Genomic DNA, 20,872 nt, shown 5'->3' on the forward strand with positions numbered 1-20,872 from the left:
TTGAAATCAGAATCTCCAAGGGATATTAGCATTCCCATGTTCATTGCAACATTATTCATAATAGCCAAGATGTGGAAACAACCTAAATGTCCATTGATGGATGAAAGGATAGAGAAAATGTGGGGGACTTCCCTGGTGGCGCAGTGGTTAAGAATCTGCTTGCCAATGCAGGGGACACGGGTTCGAGCCCTGGTCTGGGAAGATCCCACATGCCGCAGAGCAATTAAACCTGTGTGCCACAACTACTGAGCCTGTGCTCTAGAGCCCGTGCTCCACAACAAGAGAAGCCACCGCAATGAGAAGCCCACACACAGCAACGAAGAGTAGCCCCAGCTTTCCGCAACTAGAGAAAGCCCACGTGCAGCAACAAAGACTGAACGCAGCCAAAAATAAATAAAATAAATAAATCAAAAAAAAAAAAAAAAAGAAATTCTGTGTGACAACACAGTTGAACTTTGAGGACATTGTGCTAAGTGAAATGAGCCAGTCACATAAAGACAGTACTGACATAATTCCACTTATGTAAGGTATCTAAAGTAGTAAAATTCATGGAATCAAAGAATGGAATGCTGGTTAGGGGAAGGGGGAAATTGGGGAGTTAATAATTATTGGACATAAATTTTCAGTACAGTAAGATAAATGAGCTCTAGAGATCTGTTGTACGCATTGTAACTATAGTCAACAATATTGTGTTGTACTCTTAAATCTCATGTTAAATATTCTTACCACAATAAAATAAAATTTTAAAAAATAATTAAATACCATGTTTTGACTATAAAGTTTTAGAATGATAAAATTCAGTACTGGCATGCTTATACAACTAGTGGGAGAGAAAAGTGGTATCATCTTTTTTTCTCCAGGTTTATTGAGGTGTGGTTATTTATACTAAAATTCACCCTTTGTAGTGTACCGTTCTGTGATTTCTGATGTATGATTGTGAACCAGCCATCACAATCAAGATACAGAATTACTGTAGAAAATTCTGTTACCCCTTTTTGTAGTCAATCCCACTCCTCCACCCCTGGCAATCAGTGATCTGTTTTCTCTCATAGTTCTGCCTTTTTTTCAGAAGTCATATAAAAGAATAATACTGTATATAGCCTGTTGAGTCTGTTTTTTTCACTTATAATACATCTGGTTACGGGTGAGTAGGATGGGGGAGGGATGGATTGGTAGTTTGGGATTAGTAGATGCAAACTATTATATAACAGAATGAATAAACAACAAGGTCCTACTGTGATAGACCATAATGGAAAAGAATATGAAAAAGAATGCATATATATGTATAACTGAATCATTTTTAAAAATAAATAAATAAATAAATTTATTTATTTATTTATTTTTGCCTCCTTGGGTCTTCGTTGCTGCACGCAGGCTTTCTCTAGTTGCAGCGAGCAGGGGCTACTCTTTGTTTTGGTGTGCAGACTTCTCATTGCGGTGGCTTCTCTTGTAGCAGAGCATGGGCTCTAGGCCCGCGGGCTTCAGTAGTTGTGGCACGTGGGCTCAGTAGTTGTGGCTCGTGGGCTCTAGAGCACAGGCGCAGTAGTTGTGGTACACGGGCTTCGTTGCTCCGTGGCATGTGGGATCTTCCCGGACCAGGGTTCAAACCCTTGTCTCCTGCATTGGTAGGCAGATTCTTAACCACTGCGCCACCGGGGAAGTCCCATAACTGCATCATTTTGCTGTATACTAGAAATTAACACAACACTGTAAATCAACTGTAATAAAATAAATTTTAAAAAATACGTCTGAGAGTCATCCATGTTGCTTGTATCAGCAATAAAAGCTAAGTAGTGTTCTATTATATGGATGTTTATCAGTACCAGTTTATCTGTTCATCAGTTGAAGGGCATTTGGACTATTTCCAGTTTTGGGCAAGTATGAGTAAAGCCACTATAAACACATACAGGATTTTCTGTCTGAACATAAGTTTTTATTTGTCTTGGGTAAATACCTACAGACGGGTTGCTCAGTTGTAATCGTAAGTTTATGTCTAACTTTATTGAGAAACTGCCAAATTGTTTTGGCATACAACGTGGCTGCATTGTTTTGCATTTTCACCAGCACTGTAGGAGAGTTTCAGCTCTTCTTCATCCTCCCCAGCGCTTGATAGTCTCAGATTTCAGTTAAAAATTTTTTTGCCATTTTAATAGGTGGTACAGTCTTTTAAAATTGAGTTTGATAGGATGTATAATGAAAGTTAAAGTTAATCTCTCTTCACCTAGTAATTCCACTTCAAGGAAATGACCCTAATTAAATATTGCGAAATGCAGCAAAAGATAATGTTAAAGGTATTGGAGCAGAGCATTATATACTATAATTATTGTTATATAATATATATAATTATGTAATAATGAAAACTTGGACAGTGGTTAGGTAAATTATGCCAGAATGCCATGAAGTCATTCACATATTTTTTAGGAGGAATTTTATAATGTTGGGAAAATGCTTTTGTTTATAATGTTAAATGGGAAAAAATGTATAAAACGTTGTATATGCAGTGAGATTTCAACTATATAAAAAAAAATTGAGAACGCAGAATGGAGTGCTATTCAACACCCCCTAATTTCTTACGGTACATTATATTGAGAAGGTTAGGAAATACTGGTCTCTGGAGTTAAAAACTGCTAGGATCAAGTATCCTGAGTTCTGATTTTTTTTTTTTTTTCATTAGATAGAGTTGCACAGCTCTGATTAATTAAATGTTAAACTTTTAATTTTAGCTACATGTCAGTTATTTTATTTGAAAAATAGAACTAGCCTACACATTTTTATATCACTGTTTATCCATGGTGCCTCATTACTACTTCAGTGCAGAGCACTTTTGTTCACTAAATATACTTGTTGACACTGAATATTGGTGATTAAAGTAACCATAAACTGATTTTGCAGGTTTTCAAGCCAATTGTTGAAAAATTTGGTTTCACATTTAATTGTGACATTAAAATGAGGTAAGTTACTGATTTCTTAACCCTTTGACCCACTACTTGTGCTAAAAATAGTGGAAAAGTTAGATCTTGGAGAACTGTCACTCCGTAACCCACTTAATACATATCTTATAGAAAATAATAGTACTTCGTGGCTTAAAAACAATAAGAAGCAGAGGCATGGGGACTTGAAAGGGAATTGCTACACTGAGGCACCTTCATATCTAGAATTATCCATGCTCACCACAGACAGAATGCTCACTGTATGCAGACAACTGGAATGGGCACTGCAGGGTCGTAAAAGGGATTCTCTTCTACAGAGCAACCAGAATTATTTTTCTAAGAGACACGTTGGGCATTCAGGTTATTTCTCTGTGAGGCTTCCCTTCCCTCTGTAAGGCCACATAATAAAAAGGCCATATTTCTTGGTGTGGCATTTAAGTGATTTGCAATCTTATTCCAATTTACTTTTCTAGCTTTATTCTCCCTCCCCTCCATATATTCTAACTACATGATTGCTGCCATTCCCTAAACATACTTTGTGCCTTCAGACTTCCATATCTTTGTTCATGTTTTTCTTCCCCTGCTCTCCTAAAAACTGGAAATCCTACATTTTCTGAAAATGACACTTGTAATTTCTTATGTGAATTGTCAGTGATTGTGCCTCAGTTGGAGTTCCTATTTACATCTGTCTTGTAGTCCTCCTTACAGCCTGGCTTGTGTCCTAGTAGATTATATGTGGAGCCCCATCTTGCCAGGTGGGGAGTTCTTTGTGGATAAGAGCATTGTCATTCTCATCTGTGTGTTCTCAGCATCTCTGTAGAATAAGTGACACTAAATATTTGAGTTAAAATTTTATTAGTGGTTCAGCTACTAAATATTCATCATATATTTATTGAGCACCTACTATGTGCCAGACATTGTTTTAGGCACTGGAATATAGCAGGAACAAAATAGACCAAGCTCCTACCATTAAGTAGTTTAAGTCTAAAACAGCACTGTTGAATAGAACTTTCTGTACTGAGGGAAATGTTCCCTATCTGTCCAGGATGGTAGTCACTTGATACATATGACTATTGAGCACTTTAAATGTGGCTAGTAGGATTGGGGAGCTAAGTTTTAAATTTTATTAAATTTAAATTTAAATAGAGAATTCCCGGGTGGTCCAGTGGTTAGGACTCTGTACTTTCACTGCTGAGGGCGTGGGTTCAATCCCTGGTCAGGGAACTAAGATCCTGCAAGCTGTGTGGCCTAAATAAATAAATAAATAGATTAATTAATTAATATTTATTCATTCACATGTAGCTTGAGTCTACCATATTGGACAACACAGATCTAAAACATTATTTGGAAGTTTCAAACATGAATTATGTAGTTGGATATCACTCATATGTTATTTTATTGTAAATATTGAGCTTTTTTTTGGTCGTGCAATCAGTTTATTTGAGTATTTATGATACTTTTTCATAGGGGCTACTACCCAAAAGGAGGTGGTGAAGTGATTATCCGAATGTCACCAGTTAAACAGTTGAACCCGATAAATTTAACTGACCGTGGCTCTGTGACTAAGATATATGGAAGAGCTTTTGTTGCTGGTGTTTTGCCATTTAAAGTAAGTTATCTAATTCACTTTACTGTATACTTGAAACTAACACAACATTGTAAATCAACTATACTCCAATAAAAATTTAAAAAATAAAGTAATAAAAAATAAAGTTGTCTAGATGATCTTAGAAGTGTATGCATGTCTTGATAAGTATTATATCATCTAAATTTTGAAATTGAAAGAACTTAAGTTTTAAATAAATCTTTTCATTAAAAATTTTTCTTAAAATTCTGTGTTCTCTACTGTTGAAAATTGTGTTTTTATATGATGCATGTAAAAGTTATTAATTATATGTCTTTGAAGGCTTGAAAGCAATTGTCAAAATAATCATTAATTTATTTTATTCTATTTTTTTGTCTTGCCAAAATAGGTAGCAAAAGATATGGCAGCGGCAGCCGTAAGATGCATCAGAAAGGAAATTAGGGATCTGTATGTTAACATCCAGCCTGTTCAGGAACCTAAAGACCAAGCTTTTGGCAATGGAAATGGAATAATGTGAGACAATATACTTTTTCCTAGATGTTGGTTGAGAGAGCCCTGAAATAATTATTCTATTTTAATTAAAGATTTGTCTTTTTTTTGTTTGTTTAAATTTGTAGTTTTAAGAAGATATATTTTTAAGGGCATTCCTACCTAAAACAACAGTATGATGAATTATGATGATTATTTTATTCTGAATTTTTTTTCTGAGGATGGTTTACCTTTTATTACATTATAAGAGCCTTTTTGTTTATATAGCGAACTTAAATGTTTAAGCTAATCAGAAGTTAGCCTTTGAAGATGATCCTGAGAGAAATATTTCCATTTGCTTTTCTATATCTCAAATGTGAAATCAGTTTACAAGTAAATATTAGATACGGCGAAGATCTATTTAACAAAGAAATATAGTATATTAATCCATTTAGTAGTTATTGATTTAAGTGTTATAAAAATGCTTTAATTAATATTTTTGAAGAATAAAAGTATCTTTTGTGGATATTTAAATTTAAGCTCTCTTTTCCAGATTTTCTATTAAAGGGTTTAAAGTAAATGCATTTTCTTTGTATGACAGTACTATCTAAAAACTATAAAACAAAACCAAACATCTCTGTAGAAGGACCTTTTCATTTAAGATAATGAGTGCAGTATGCCTTTGAAATGGTACCACTCAGTGCTGAAGACAAGACTTCTGGGAGGGCCATTCCTTACCTGTGAGTGGATTAGAATCTAGTGTGACTTCTTGTCCGAAGTGCTGAAAGATACTCATACCCTGGTGAAGATGGAGAATGCTAATCCTGCTGCTCTCTATGAAGACTTTCACTTTTGTAATATACTAGCCAGATCTAATTCTGCTTATTTAATAGTCACTGTTCTCCTGTGTTATATTTGCATGTAATTTTGGAATACTTATAGCATAGATAGTAATACTTTTTTTTCCCTGTATAGCATTATTGCTGAGACGTCCACTGGCTGTTTGTTTGCTGGATCATCGCTTGGTAAACGAGGTATAGCTAAATGAAGGGGGTCCACTGTTCCCAGTGCTAGTGTACAATTCTTTAATTATCTGTCGGGATTAGGGTGTTGTAGAATGATGGATAACAAGTTTGAAAGGATATGGTTAACTGATTCTATTTTAGAGTCAATTAAATTTTCAGTCTTTCCCCCAACTTTATACTTTTAAAATTTTCAAACTTATAGAAAAGTTGAATGATTAGTGAATATCCATACACTGTTTGCCTAGATTCACTGGTTATGAACATTTAGCTACATGTTGTGTGTGTTTCTGAACCGTCTCTATGCAAGTTGCGGGTACCAAGTCTCACCCCTGAATACTGCAGCATGTCCATCCAAAGAATAATATCTGCATAATCACATTACCATTTTTATACCCAAAGAATCTGTCTATTATATATGTATATTTTTTTAAGATTTTTTTTTTGATGTGGACCATTTTAAAGTCTCTATTGAATTTGTTACAATATTGCTTCTGTTTATATTTTTTGGCTTTTTGGCGGTGAGGCATGTGGGATCTTAGCTCCCTGACCAGGGAATGATCCCGCACCCCCTGCATTGGAAGGTGAAGTCTTAACCACTGGACTACCAGGGAAGTTCCCTGTCTATTATATTCAGATATAACCAGATGCCTCCAAAATATTCTTTAGAGCAATATGGGGTTTTTTGTTTGCTTGTTTGTTTGTTTTTGAGCACACACAGCATTTGGTTGTCATGTCTGTTTAGTTTTTTTTTTTTAAACCACAGAATAGTCTCTTCACCTTTTTTTTCCTTTCATGATATTTACATTTTGAAAAGTCCAGGCCATTTTCTCATAGGATTTTCCATAGTTTGAATTTGTCTGATTATCTCATGATTAGATTTATTCAGGTTAAACATTTTTAGTAAGAGTATTACACAGGTGATTTTGTGTGCATTCTGTTGTATCACATCAGGGTGCACGTAATGTCAGTATGCCCTTTATCAGTACAGCTGACTGATCACTTGGTTAAGGTGGTGTTCTCCAGGTCTGTCTGCTATAAACGTTCCTTATTTATTTATTTATCTACCTACCTATCTACCTACCTATCTGTCTGTCTATCTACCATGCTTCGCAGCATGTGGGATCTTAGTTCCTTGACCAGGGATTGAACCCGTGCCCCTTGCAGTAGAAGCGCGGAGTCCTAACCACTGGACCACCAGGGAATTCCCCCTTTTCCCTTTATAATTAATAAATACTCTGGGATAATACTTTGACACCATCTGATTATCCTATCTCAATACAACTTTCATCCAGTGGTTTTAACATCTGTTGATGGTTCTTCCCTGCATCAGTTATTACAGTGTTGATTTCAAAATACTGAATGTTTTTGTGAAAGGGAAATTTCTGTAGTATTTGGTATATTTGGGAGAGTAGATACATGTATACATCTGTTGGTTAGTATTTAAAGTTACTTTTGCCATTGAGGCAACTTCTAATTGAACTTTTCACTGTTTGTGTGGCAGTTGATTGCTTTATTCCTACTTTGTAGCATCTTTAAAAGATGCTTACCCTCGCTATGCCATTTAACCACATTATTACTGCTGAATACAAAAAAACCAGGTAATTTTAGTCTACTCAGTTGGTTGATCTAGATACAGTTGTGTCAAATCTAACCAGTGTAATAGAATAGGTAAAATCACACCTTTGGTTGACTGGACATAAATGAATTCTGTTTAAAACCGTGCTGTTCAATGTGTGGTTGGCAGACAGGTAGCATATTGGCATCATCTGGGAGTTTGCTGGAAATACCAATTTTGGGGCCCACCTCATGTATCAGATTAGAATCTTTGAGAGTGGGGCCCAGGAATCTGTTTGAACAAGCTCTCTAAGGTATTATAAAATTTGAGAAATAGTGATCAAAAGCATATATTTAGTGTATACTCATTACTTGTTAGGTGCAGTGAGGAATCAACACGGATCAGTGAGCCACTACATGCAATATCTTTAAGTCTTGAGAGGGCAAAGATAATGCAAAATACAAAGCAGAGACTAGGACCCTATGTTACAAGTAGTAAGTGCTTGGCAGGCATTGGGTGGAAGGTGAGTTCAGTTTGTTTGTATTATCGTTGGGTACCAAGATGTGCCAGGTACTATGTATGAAGGATTCAGAAGTAAGAGCCACCGTTTCTGCCTCCTGGCTTAGTCTGGCAGAGGAGACAGACCAGTGCTGTGGTTGTTCTATCCCCAGGGCACCATAGGAGCACAGGAGAAGAAGAGCTCATTCTTTGGGGGCTGATTGACCTCAAATCTGTCTTGTGCCATTCAGTGATCCTCCAGTGGGTTCTGTAGATAAGTAGAAGTTAGCCAGATAGAAAAGTGAGAGCTAAGGAAGAAGGACAAAGGAAAGTGCTGACATAAAAGTGTAGTTCTGTGTTTGGGCAACTAGAACCATAGGTGATGAGTACAGGATCTGGGTCAATGCAGAGAATGAGGTTAGAGAGGTCAACAGATTTTTGAAGGGCTTTATAGGCCATATAAAGGAGTTTGGGTTTCATCCTGAAAACATAAAGATTTTAAGGAGAGATGTAATTCCAGCTCTTTGGAAGTAAGTCTGATAGCTGTGTAGAGGATTAGAGGAAAACCATAGTGGAGGCAGGAAGACGAGTCTGTTACAGCAATTCAGGTCAGAAATGGTGAGGACCTACACCAAGGAATGCAGGGACTGAGTCTAGAGAGATGAGTACTGATATAAGGGTATTTAGGAGGGTGAATAGACAATTTGGTGATCAGCTGGAAATGGGGGGTGAGGAATGCAGTGTAATGACCTTCTAGGTTTCTAACTTGGGCAACTGGAAATAAAACGTGTGAATATGGGAGGTCGTTAGTTTGCCAGGGTAGATGATAGTTTTGGATATGCTGCATTGACATCATAAATGGTCCGTTACTCTGTTATGAGCAATACTTGGAATTAACTTTACTGCCAGCCCTGAAAAACTTTCTTTCCTAATATTCCATAAACATTTTTTTTCACTTTGTCATATGAGACAGTTTTTACTTTGAAGTTGTCTTTGGACAACGCGCGTGTAGAATGCACAGTACTTATTTTTAGACTTATAGTGGTAGGAGGGAATAGAGGATAGAGCAGCATACTTACTGAGGTTGCCTGACTCCTTCTGGTGCCTGCCCTTGTTTCCTGTCAGGCAGGTAAGTCAAAGGAGATGTCATTAGCAAATGCAAAGACCTTGGGGTCTTCTCTCTTAGTCTAGGTAGTCTATATATTAAGCATCTCAGAGAATGTGATGGATCCCAATATCCAGATCCCCTTTTTATTTCTTTTTTTTTTTTTTTTTTAATGCCTGAAAGTCCTTCCTGTAGAACTAGCTTTTGTCTGACATTGCTTTGCATTTTCTTTTTTTTTTTTTAATTTTGGGTTTATTTATTTATTTATTTATTTATGGCTGTGTTGGGTCTTCGTTTCTGTGCGAGGGCTTTCTCTAGTTGCGGCAAGCGGGGACCACTCTTCATCGCGGTGCGCGGGCCTCTCACTATCGCAGCCTCTCTTGTTGCGGAGCACAGGCTCCAGACACGCAGGCTCAGTAATTGTGGCTCACGGGCCTAGTCGCTCCGCGGCATGTGGGATCCTCCCAGACCAGGACCCGAACCCGTGTCCCCTGCATTGGTAGGCAGATTCTCAACCACTGTGCCACCAGGGAAGCCCCCCCTTCTTATTTCTGATTTAAATTAACTAGAAAATTACTAGACTCTGAATCCTAATGTTTAAGCGTTATTATCAGAAGCAACATTGGCTGGTTGTGCACACCACCATATGTATTAGAAGCAGTAAGTTGTAAGTCGTCATGTTTTTGTCATTGTCTCAGTTACTAAAACTATTTTGACCTTAGTTTCCTTATCTATCGAGTGAGAGAGTTAGCCCGAAGAATCTCTGAAATCCTTCCACTTATAACATTCTTTAATCCTGTTGCAAAGGTGAGGTTTATTTGTGTTTTTTTTTTGAGGGAATCTTGCAGTTTTAGATGGAGGCAGTGTATTATAACAGAGAGCACTAAACTGAGAGCAAGAAGACCTAAGTTTTGGTCCTACGTCTGTCATTATCTTACATGGTGACTCTGGGCTTTCCTTATCTGAAAAATGAGATTGGACCATTATCTGTATATAAGAATCCCTTCCAACTTTATATGATTGCTGTATGGACAGAATGTATTTGTCTTTACATTGTTGAATATCTGTGTATTCGTTGATTTCTCATCCTTCAGTTAGTGTTCTTTACTATGGGACAAATCAATTTGCTAAGATGAATTATACCTCTGGTTTATCAATCCTGTTTCTTATGTATGGAAACTGCCTAGCTTGTAATAAGCACTTTTTTTCCTCCTTCAGTGTATGTGGTAATTCATGGCCTCTCTCTGATGCTATAATCAGTCCTCTAGCTTTCTCTGTTCAGCCTGATAACTATTTTATAGTTTTGTCCTTTTAATAAGCTAGAAGAAACCCCAAATCATTGAATATTCATTTTAATTTGTTATAAACCATCAAAATTGAGACCGTTTTAAGAAACCTCTAGAATATCAGAAGAGTATTTGTCAGAAAAGCCTTAAGTTTTCAGAAGAAACTAGGATTTTGCTCTTTTGTTTAGAACATAGTACTAATAAGAAAAATTCTCATATTTACTTCATTTTGTTCAGTTGCCACAGACCGCTAGTAATATGTGGTAATTATGTTAGATCCATTCATACCATTATTCACTCTCAAGGCGGCTGGGTAGGACGGAATGTGAATGGCTCTGAGAAATACTTTGCCCCTAGGCAGAGAAACCTTGAGAAACTTTAGTGTGTCTACTGCTCTCTGATACTATTGATACAAAGCCAGGAATTCCTTCCTTCTCCTTCACATCCTCCATGCAAATTTTAGCCGTTCTTCAAGGTCTCACCTAAGTCCTTCATGCTCCATGAAACCTTCTCAAGTTATTCTAGAACCTATAATTTCCTTTTCTGAAATCTCATTGGATATATAGTTTATACCATAGAGCTTAGCAGTTACTTATCCTCAAATACTCTTATATATGAGTATTTTCTGATGTCTCCTTAGCAAAGGAACCAGTGTCTATCACTTAGTATGGTACACACATAGTAGGTACTCCATATTAACTATTTTTCTTAATAGCTTATTATGAACCAGTCTTGGTAATAGAAGCTTTATAAATATTATCTGTAATTTTAACAAGTTTGCAACTTAGGTATTATCATCTCCATTTCCATCTAGAAGAAGAAATGGAAAAGGCAAAGTGGTTTACCCAAGAAGTCAAGATTCATACATATTCCAAACCATTTCCTTCAGTCATGTAATGAAATGGTTTGGAATATGTATGAATCTTGCCTGATTGATGTTGTGAAGATAGTTTAATTTGTTATATTATTATAATAATTGCTGTAAGGGAAAAAATGGTTAAAATTTGATTTCCCCTTTTCTGGTAAATTTTATCAAGACATGAATATAGTCAAATGAATTTCCAAATATAAAATAAAATAAAAAATAACCACATTCTCATTTTTCAAAGGACATTTTCATTTGTAGCCAAGAGTTCATTTAGTTTAAAGTAAATATAAAGAGTCATTTGACATTCCACTACTTCTGATGGACTTATTTTGTATTCAGCATTGTACCAAATATTTGTGGTATGTGTAGAGAAGTAGGAAGTAGAACATGGGAATACACTTTCTGACTTATTTTCAAAATTAGGTGATACTGGGAAATTCCTTGGTGGTCCAGTGGTTAGGACTCAGTGCTCTCACTGCCAGGGGGCAGGTTCAATCCCCGGTCGGGATACTAAGTTGCTGTAAGCTGCGTGGCACAGTAAATAAATAAATAAATAAATAAATAAATAAATAAATAGTTGAAATTTTAAAGGAATAAAACTTTATAATATTTGATCTGAGAATTTTTATCTGTTCTTCCTTAGATGAAAATTATCTGACTTAAAAAAAAATCCTTTACTTCTAATGCAATCGGCTGCCGACTAATTGTAACATATATGAATTGCAAATTTAAAATTTTGAAATCAAGGTGTAGTGTTATAGGGTCATAACTTAGTTGTAAATTGGTTTTATAGTTAGTACTTCTTTTTTTTTTGTTCTTTGGCTGCACCGTGTGGCATTCGGGATCTTACTTCTCCGACCAGGGATAGAACCCATGCCCCCTGCAGTGGAAGCATGGAGTCTTAACCACTGGACCTCCAGGGAAGTCCCCCTATAATCAGTACTTCTTAAACAGGGCCAAAGCAGCCTGTTTTTTCTTCCACTTGTGCATTTAATAAAATATTTGCATATGCTTAGCTCTCAGAAGATTAAATATACATGAAGATCTTATCCTAAAGGTTGCATTGGGTGAGTTCAGAGGCCTAAAAGATATTACACCAGTGCTAACTGGGATATATTAAACTTTTTGCCTCTTAGTAATTAATTTAGTTTTTTTTACATTGTGCCTGTTGTAGGTGTTAATGCAGACAGGGTTGGAATTGAAGCTGCTGAAATGCTGTTAGCAAATCTTAGACATGGCGGTGCTGTGGATGAGTATCTGCAAGACCAGGTAATGACACTTTTAGGATAAAAACCTTCAAGCCTATTAGATTCAAATATTGGGCAATTAGATTGAATATAAATTTTAGTCATTGACTTTCAGACACTGATTGATATGTCCTAGTTCAATCCATTTTTTAGGTATTATTCTGGAATGTATATACCATAAATTTCAGTTCTCATCTTACTTGACCTGGCTACAGCATTTGGCACAATCGAGCACTCCTTCCTTCTTGAAATGCTTTCTTCGCTTGCTTTCTGAAATACTGTTATTATCTTTGTATCTCGCTAGCCATACATTCTAGTCTCTTTGCCAGTTTGTTATTGTTGTTTGCCTCTTCTCAACTTCTAAATTTTGGAGAGCCCTTGGGCTTAGGCTCACACCTCTTTTGTTTATCTGTATTCAGTCCCTCAGTTATTTTGTACAGTCTCATGGCTTTAGTACCATCTGTATGCTGACAGCTCCTAAATTTATATCACTAGCCCAGACCTTTCTCCTTAACTGCATGCTCATTATATTTCTTATGCCTGTCAGCATCTCTGCTTGGATGTGTCATACACCTCTCAAACTTAACATATCTACTCACATTGAGAAGTGCTAGTGAGTATTTCCAAATAAAATCTTTTTATGGTGCACTGTCTTGATAAGATTTTCCTTTCTACCCTAGTTTTTTCTCCTTAATAGCAAATCAGATGTCTATGTTTAGAAATGTATTACTCAAGATTTCTTGACCAGTTTCTTAAGACAGTTTTCCTTATTTCTAGTCTCTTCCTTCTTACTAGTCTACACTCCAGTAATTCTGTATTAGTGTATTTATTTATGTGTTAAAATGTTGTAATTCTAGAGTATGGAAGAAAGTTTCATATTATATGTAATAGCTTGCAAAGATAGTTGGTCTGATTAAATTTATTAACCTTCTATATTCTGAAACATTAATTTTAAAAATCTATACTGAGATCTGCTACTAAGCATTTCTGTGCTACACCACAGACTTTCAGTAACACAGGTTTTGTATCATCTTAAGACTTTTGGAAACCTAAAGAAATAGAAATTCTTTTTTAGCTATGTTGATTTCTAGTATCAATAGTATTTTCACATGGAAAGCAGTAGAATTTTAACACCAAATATTAGTAAATGTGTGAGAGTTTTCTTCTTGGATCTTTTTTTAATAGCTGATCATTTTCATGGCATTAGCCAGTGGAATTTCCAGAATAAAAACAGGACCAGTTACACTCCATACCCAAACGGCTATACATTTTGCTGAACAACTAGCAAAGGTGAGTATTCATCAGAAAGAGTAATTGATTTTCATTTTGGCCAATTTGGAGTCACATTTTAATCAACAGAAAACTTAATAGTAATTGTAATTGCTGTCATTCGGTGAATACTTCCTACGTGGCAGACACTGAGCTCACTCAGCAGTGAAGCTGAGTTGTCTCACTCTGCATGACCATTTTAGGTGGCCATTTATTATTAATCCCATTTTACTTATGAGTCTAGTGAGGCAGAGGAATTAATTGCTCAAGATAGTTTCTTAGTGGCAGGACTGAGCTTTGAGCAAACTGGGAAAGCATACATCTAAGCTCATGTGTGGTAGGTACTGCCTTCCAGTAAGTGAAGATGTTTTAATGGGAACTATAAAATCAAATCACAAAGGATTTGCAGTGGGCTACAAACTTAAATTATTTATATAAAATTTTTAAATGTTTTATTTTATTTTCTTGTGATTTTATTGGGGTAGACTAGAGTATTTGCTGGACTTCTAACATTTACCAGTCCTTTCAGCTTCAGAAAAGTAGATTTATAATTTTTTTTTTTTTAATTTGGCTGCACTGCACGGCTTGTGGGATATTAGTTCCCCAACTAGGGATCGAACCCCGGGCCCTGGCAGTGAAAGCACTGAGTCTTAACCACTGGACCACCAGGGAATTCCCTAGATTTATAATTTTTAGTGAAAAAGGATTTAACATTGAATAAGCTCATATTTATACCTTTTCTACAGGATTCTTAACTTAAAAAATGTGACATGTGTATTTCATCTGAAACTAATTTCTTTATAGAAAATTTAGAAAATAGAGGAAAAAAGCTGTCCCTAATTCCCCCTTGCCAGTAAAACCACTCTTGACGTTTAGGTATTCTCCTCCTCTCCTAAAATTGTTTCTCTTTGCAATTTTTGCAGTTAATGCATACAGCTTCATTTCTTGCTTTTTTTCAGTAATGTGTGGCATATTTCCATTTTGCCGTAGTCTTTATAATGTAATTTTATAAAATAATATAAAATTTATAACTCAGAATTTTATGAAGGAAGGTGCTGACCTTAAGCATTTTAAAAAGTTATAAAAATAATGTACAGTAGTATTAAGAAATTAAGCATTACAGAGGTGTACCAAGTGCAAAGCCACGGTTGCCCTACTCCTAACGTGTTATTTGTATGATTCTTAATAATATGTACTTTTTTTTTTGTTACTAGAAAGGATAGGTAGATTTTGGTTAAATTGTGGGAAAAGGCTTGATAGGAGGCAAAGGCAAATTGTATTTGACGTCAAAAGATAGTTAATTGTATTTTTTATTATTCTACTTAATGCTGTATTTTGTAACTACTATTTGTCTCCCCACGTAGACTGTGATCTTCTTGATAGCAGAGGCAAGGCTGTATTCATTCTTTTCTTTTTTTTTTTAATAAATTTATTTAATTATTTTTTGCTGCATTGGGTCTTCGTTGCTGAATGCGGGCTTTTTCTAGTTGCGGTGAGCAGGGGCTACTCTTCATTGCAGTACGTGGGCTTCTCATTGCGGTGGCTTCTCTTGTTGTGGAGCATGGGCTCTAGGCGCGTGGGCTTCAGTGGTTGTAGCATGCAGGCTCAGTAGTTGTGGCTCGTGAGCTCTAGAGCACAGGCTCAGTAGTTGTGGCAGATGGGCTTAGTTGGTCCACGGCATGTGGGATCTTCCCGGACCAGGGATCGAACCTGTGTCCCCTGCATTGGCAGGCAGATTCTTAACCACTGTGCCACCACGGAAGCCCTGTATTCATTCTTACAGTACTTTGCACATAGTAGACACTCACATGTTATTTGAAGTGAATACACAGTGGAAAGTGCCGTGAACTGGAATTTTTAGCTCTGGTTTCTTGTTCAGCTTTGTTGTGTTTTAACTCAGTGATTTGGGGCAAAGGTACTTCACCAGTCTGTGTCTCAGTGCAGATAATTCATCAGTAAGGTCAGAGAGTGTGCTGTAGTCCCTATGGCTCCTTCCAACTCTAAATTTTCGTAGTTTTCAGTAAGTTTATATATAGGCTAGAAATGATTTCCATAATTGTTACCTGTGTTTCATATTTATATAGTGCTTATAATTTGAGAAAAATATATATACTAATAAATTGTCTATCTAGCTCAGAATTCAGAGTCAGTGTTTATTCATTCAACATTAATTTTCAGTGTCCAGTGTGTCAGCGCACTGCCACATAATACTGAAACTGGAATAATTTGTAAATATTACAGTTCAACAGGACCTTGGAGTAGTGGTTTTCAAATTGTATTTCAGAGAATCAAAAGGTTTTAGGCATACTTGAAATCCCTTTGTCACAAATTCAGTCAGCCTACTCAGTTGTTTTGATTTTAATTCAGTTTTCTTAGAATGAATACATTTGCTTTTTAAAAAATCATGTTTCCACAACATAATGATAGAAGTCAAATGTTTCAAAGCCAAACTTGAATTAGTTAAGTGAAAAATACAATGTTAAGCCCAATAAAGATCAATGAAGATGTTAATTGTTACCTCCCTCTACCTTTCTGCTCTGAACTAGGTATTTTAAATAGTATATTTAGGGAATTAAATTAGCAAGAAAATTTGAGGGAATTAAAGGGTATTTCGATACTTGACAAGATAAAAGAAGTATAAATGCTTCAGTGCCATGTTTTAGAAAAATTTTAGGAAGTAGGTAGTGGAGATGCATTATTATTAACAATTGAGGTTTTAAAATTTATATTTGCTTAAGCTGTACTCCTGGGGGGTTCTGATTCAGTGGGTATGGAGTAGGGCCCAGGCTGTATATTCTGACAGAACTCCACAGGTATGTATACCCCTGAACACAGACCATGCTTCTGGAACAGAATATTTTATATCTAGGCCATTGAATTTCTCATGAGTCATTTGATATTTGTATCTCTAGCTTCTTCAATAAAATGAGTTTGGTACTAACTACTGCCTATTTAAGCGGGAGTTGTGGGCTCGTCCCTGTATCGCTTTTCATATTATTTATATACTAAATGCTCTTCTGGTTTCAGGCTAAATTTACTGTGAAGAAATCAGAGGATGAAGAAGATGCTTCTAAAGACGCTTACATTATTGAGTGCCAAGGAATTGGGATGACAAATCCAAATCTATAGGGTATTTGCCTTTTAAATGATACCTCAATGATGTATTGCACTAATCATTTCATAAATATTATAGAACAATGAATAAGCAGTAACTTATTAAAGGACCTGACTTAAATTTGGAGATGAAGTACAGAAAGTTCTATATTTGCTGAGAATGCTTCGTCCTATTAATCTCACTTTGACTGTCTTCTGAGATAGATAGGGACAGTGAAATTTAAGAGTTGGTGAATATGTATGATAGCTGATTTCAGTATTAAAGTATTGAAATAAAATATTCTTTTCACCTGAAGTGTGTTTTTTTTTTGATATAGTATATTAAGTTATGGATGTAGATTTGATCTGTAATTTGTGTATAATTCTAATCACTACTAGAATCTCATGTAAAATTTAATGAGACAACTTTGTACACATGTACTTGCTGTGTCAACAATAACATTTAATAAGCATTGTCTCATTATATGTATCTTCTTTCTAGTGGGTATTTGGTAGATATTGATTTTGAATCTGTTGAATATGTTGTGAAAGCTAAACAATGAGAATTGCAAAATTTCAACCCTAGTAAATTTGGCCAAATCAGCCCCAGGTATGTTTTTGTTTGGCTTATAGTATTAAAAAAATAATTGCCTTTAGAACAGAATGCTTTTCATTACTCTCTATTGTCTTACACCTAGCCTGTTCCACATTTAGATTATTTCCTGGTCCCTGTAGGCAGTTGAGGTTGTAACTCAAATGAAACTAGTTTTATGTAACAGCTAAATATGCCGTACTGTAATATAGTGAGGAATTCATTCAGACTTAGTTCTGTCTTGGACTTAATCTGGTAATGATTAAAACGTAGTACAAGATTGGGATTGACATATATACGCTAATATGTATAAAATAGTTAACTAATAAGAACCTGATATATAAAAAAATAAAATAAAATTTAAAAATTAAAAAAAAACAAAAACAAACAAAAAAAAACATAGTACAAGATACAGATCCAGAGGATGATATTATAAAACATTCAGAAAGTGCAGAATTAGTCTGTATAAAAAGGTGTAATGAAAAAACTACTCCATGTACATAATCGTAATTCTTGTCAGTGATTTCTGTGTCCTTGGACAGTTGAGTTCAATTTGTTTTAAATATGATGATGATAGTATTGCTTGCTATTTGTATTTTCAGGGAGTAAATTTATAAGTTAATTTCTATAACACATAAGGCATGAAATGTCTTTCTATTTTAGAGTCAAACTACACTTTTAGTATAGCTGTTGGAGGGGCTGTGATAAGTTTGGGGGTTTTAAGACCAGTGATGATATCTGCTGCTTCTGATGAGGTGTGTGGCAGTGTTAACAAGGTAGGTTGGAATGCAGAGATTGGGAATTTCGGAGCAAGAGATTTAAGGGCAACAGTGTACATGATGGGTTTATGATTAATCTTGGCTTGGGTGTGTCACTACTGTTAGTCTCAGTTTGGGTAAAATAAAGGGACTACTGCAAAGAAATTTTTGTGAAGTTCTAGAAGAAGATGTTTATTTTCCTCAAACAAAATTGTACTTCTGTTCCTACTTCTACATCTGAAATTGTATTGATATTTCAGTATGCGTCTTCATTTTTTAATAACGACCTAATCCAAGTAATTCTGTTGATTGGACCCTATGTGCACAATGGGTACATTTAATATTTTGATATTCTTTAAAAATATTCTTTAGTGACTTTCAAGTAGGGGTATTCATACCACTTGAGTTTCACAAAGCCTTCCCATGAATTTCAAGTTTTCAGATGTCAGTAGTTTTTAGAGAATATGTTTCCAAATTTCTCTACTTAAATATGTACTTCTTTCTAAAATAGAGTTGCCTGCAGTCAAAGTAGAACTTTGCAGTTTCTCCTTTTTACCTTCTCTTTCACAATCTCCATTTTTCCTCTTTACAAAAGGAAAGTTTATTTTTTACCCAGCCTAATTTTCCTATGGTGTATTCCCCTGGAATATAAGAAAATCTCAAAGGCGCCAAATAAAGGGACAATCTGAAATATTAGTCTCTGAAAAGTCTTCTCAAACTAAGAGATAAACCTGGACCTTATTATATATATTTGCATGATTTTAAGTAGGGAGATGAAAGCTCCAATGTTTACTTTCCACAGATCAACATGACACCTTTAAATAAAGCTTATTTTTCTGATTATTAGGAGAAACATTTTCAGTAGCTTTGCCGAAAGGCTACTAGAAAATTTAAATCTTTTTTTAAAAAATTTATTTTATTTTATTTTATTTTTGACTGCGTTGGGTCTTTGTTGCTGTGCATGGGCTTTTCTCTGGTTGCAGCGAGCAGGGGCTACTCTTCGTTGTGGTGTGCGGGCTTCTCATTGCGGTGGCTTCTCGTTGCGGAGCATGGGCTTCTAGGCTTGCAGGCTTCAGTAGTTGTGGCACGTGGGCTTCAGCAGTTGTGGCTCACGGTCTCTAGAGTGCAGGCTCAGTAGTTGTGGTGCACGGGCTTAGCTGCTCCGCGGCATGTGGGATCTTCCCGGACCAGGGCTCGAACCTGTGTCCCCTGCATTGGCAGGTGGATTCTTAACCACTGTGCCACCAGGGAGGCCCTAAATCTATTGTTTTTTAAACTTTGGTAGATTACTGCTTAGTAAGAATTATGAGTTACTTCTCTGCTATCTGTTCACCCCTACCATGTGGAGTGTGTTGTAGCTTCTATAATCTATATTATTAATATTTTGTAAATAATACACACAACAATTATATATTTTTAAGCTTCACACTTGCTAACCTTTTTGTTATTGATTTCCATTGAGCTCTATCTTATCCCAGTAATTAACATTATCTGTCCATACATGATCTAATTTTTTTTTTTTTTAAACATCTTTATTGAAGTATAATTGCCTTACAATAGTGTGTTAGCTTCTGCTTTATAACAAAGTGAATCAGTTATACATATACAATATGTTCCCATTTCTCTTCCCTCTTGCATCTCCCTCCCTCCCACCCTCCCCATCCCACCCCTCTAGGTGGTCACAAAGCACCGAGCTGATCTCCCTGGGCTATGCGGCTGCTTCCCACTAGCTATCTATTTTACATTTGGTAGTGTATATATGTCCATGACACTCTCTTACCCTGTCACATCTCACCCCACCCCCTCCCCATATCCTCAAGTCCATTCTCTAGTAGGTCTGTGTCTTTATTCCTGTCTTGCCACTAGGTTCTTCATGGCCTTTTTTTTTTTTTTTCCTTAGATTCCGTATATATGTGTTAGCATACTGTATTTGTTTTTCTCTTTCTGACTTACTTCACTCTGTATGACAGACTCTAACTCCATCCACCTCATTACAAATACCTCCATTTCATTTCTTTTTATGGCTGAGTAATATTCCATTGTATATATGTGCCACATCTTCTTTATCCATTCGTCTGTCGATGGACATTTAGGTTGCTTCCATGTCCTGGCTATTGTAAATAGAGCTGCAATGAACATTGTGGTACATGACACTTTTTGACCTATGGTTTTCTCAGGGTATATGCCCAGTAGTGGAATTGCTGGGTCGTATGGTAGTTCTATTTGTAGTTTTTTAAGGAACCTCCATACTGTTCTCCATAGTGGCTGTATCAATTTACATTCCCACCAACAGTGCAAGAGTGTTCCCTTTCCTCCACACCCTCTCCAGCATTTATTGTTTCTAGATTTTTTGATGATGGCCATTCTGACCGGTGTGAGATGATATCTCATTGTAGTTTTGATTTGCATTTCTCTAATGATTAATGATGTTGAGCATTCTTTCATGTGTCTGTAGGCCATCTGTATATCTTCTTTGGAGAAATGTCTATTTAGGTCTTCTGCCCATTTTTGGATTGGGTTGTTCGTTTTTTTGTTATTGAGCTGCATGAGCTGCTTGTAAATCTTGGAGATTAATCCTTTGTCAGTTGCTTCA

General features: G+C 35.9%; 1 protein-coding gene across 5 annotated transcripts in view; it reads left to right on the plus strand.

The window, feature by feature from the left end:
* Nucleotides 1-17,245, plus strand: part of RTCA (RNA 3'-terminal phosphate cyclase) — a 28,671-nt gene extending 11,426 nt beyond the window's left edge. For all 5 annotated transcript variants that reach the window (XM_059900479.1, XM_059900460.1, XM_059900446.1 and 2 more), the window contains 7 exons: nucleotides 2,893-2,951; nucleotides 4,398-4,539; nucleotides 4,904-5,028; nucleotides 5,959-6,017; nucleotides 12,495-12,589; nucleotides 13,753-13,857; nucleotides 16,864-17,245. In XM_059900479.1, the coding sequence (XP_059756462.1) occupies nucleotides 2,893-2,951; nucleotides 4,398-4,539; nucleotides 4,904-5,028; nucleotides 5,959-6,017; nucleotides 12,495-12,589; nucleotides 13,753-13,857; nucleotides 16,864-16,965 (687 nt within the window). In that variant the 3' untranslated portion in view covers nucleotides 16,966-17,245. The remainder of the gene's footprint in view (nucleotides 1-2,892; nucleotides 2,952-4,397; nucleotides 4,540-4,903; nucleotides 5,029-5,958; nucleotides 6,018-12,494; nucleotides 12,590-13,752; nucleotides 13,858-16,863) is intronic.
* Nucleotides 17,246-20,872: the final 3,627 nt, after the last annotated feature.

Source organism: Balaenoptera ricei, chromosome 1 (assembly GCF_028023285.1).
Source record: "Balaenoptera ricei isolate mBalRic1 chromosome 1, mBalRic1.hap2, whole genome shotgun sequence".
In the NCBI taxonomy this organism is placed as follows: domain Eukaryota; kingdom Metazoa; phylum Chordata; class Mammalia; order Artiodactyla; family Balaenopteridae; genus Balaenoptera; species Balaenoptera ricei.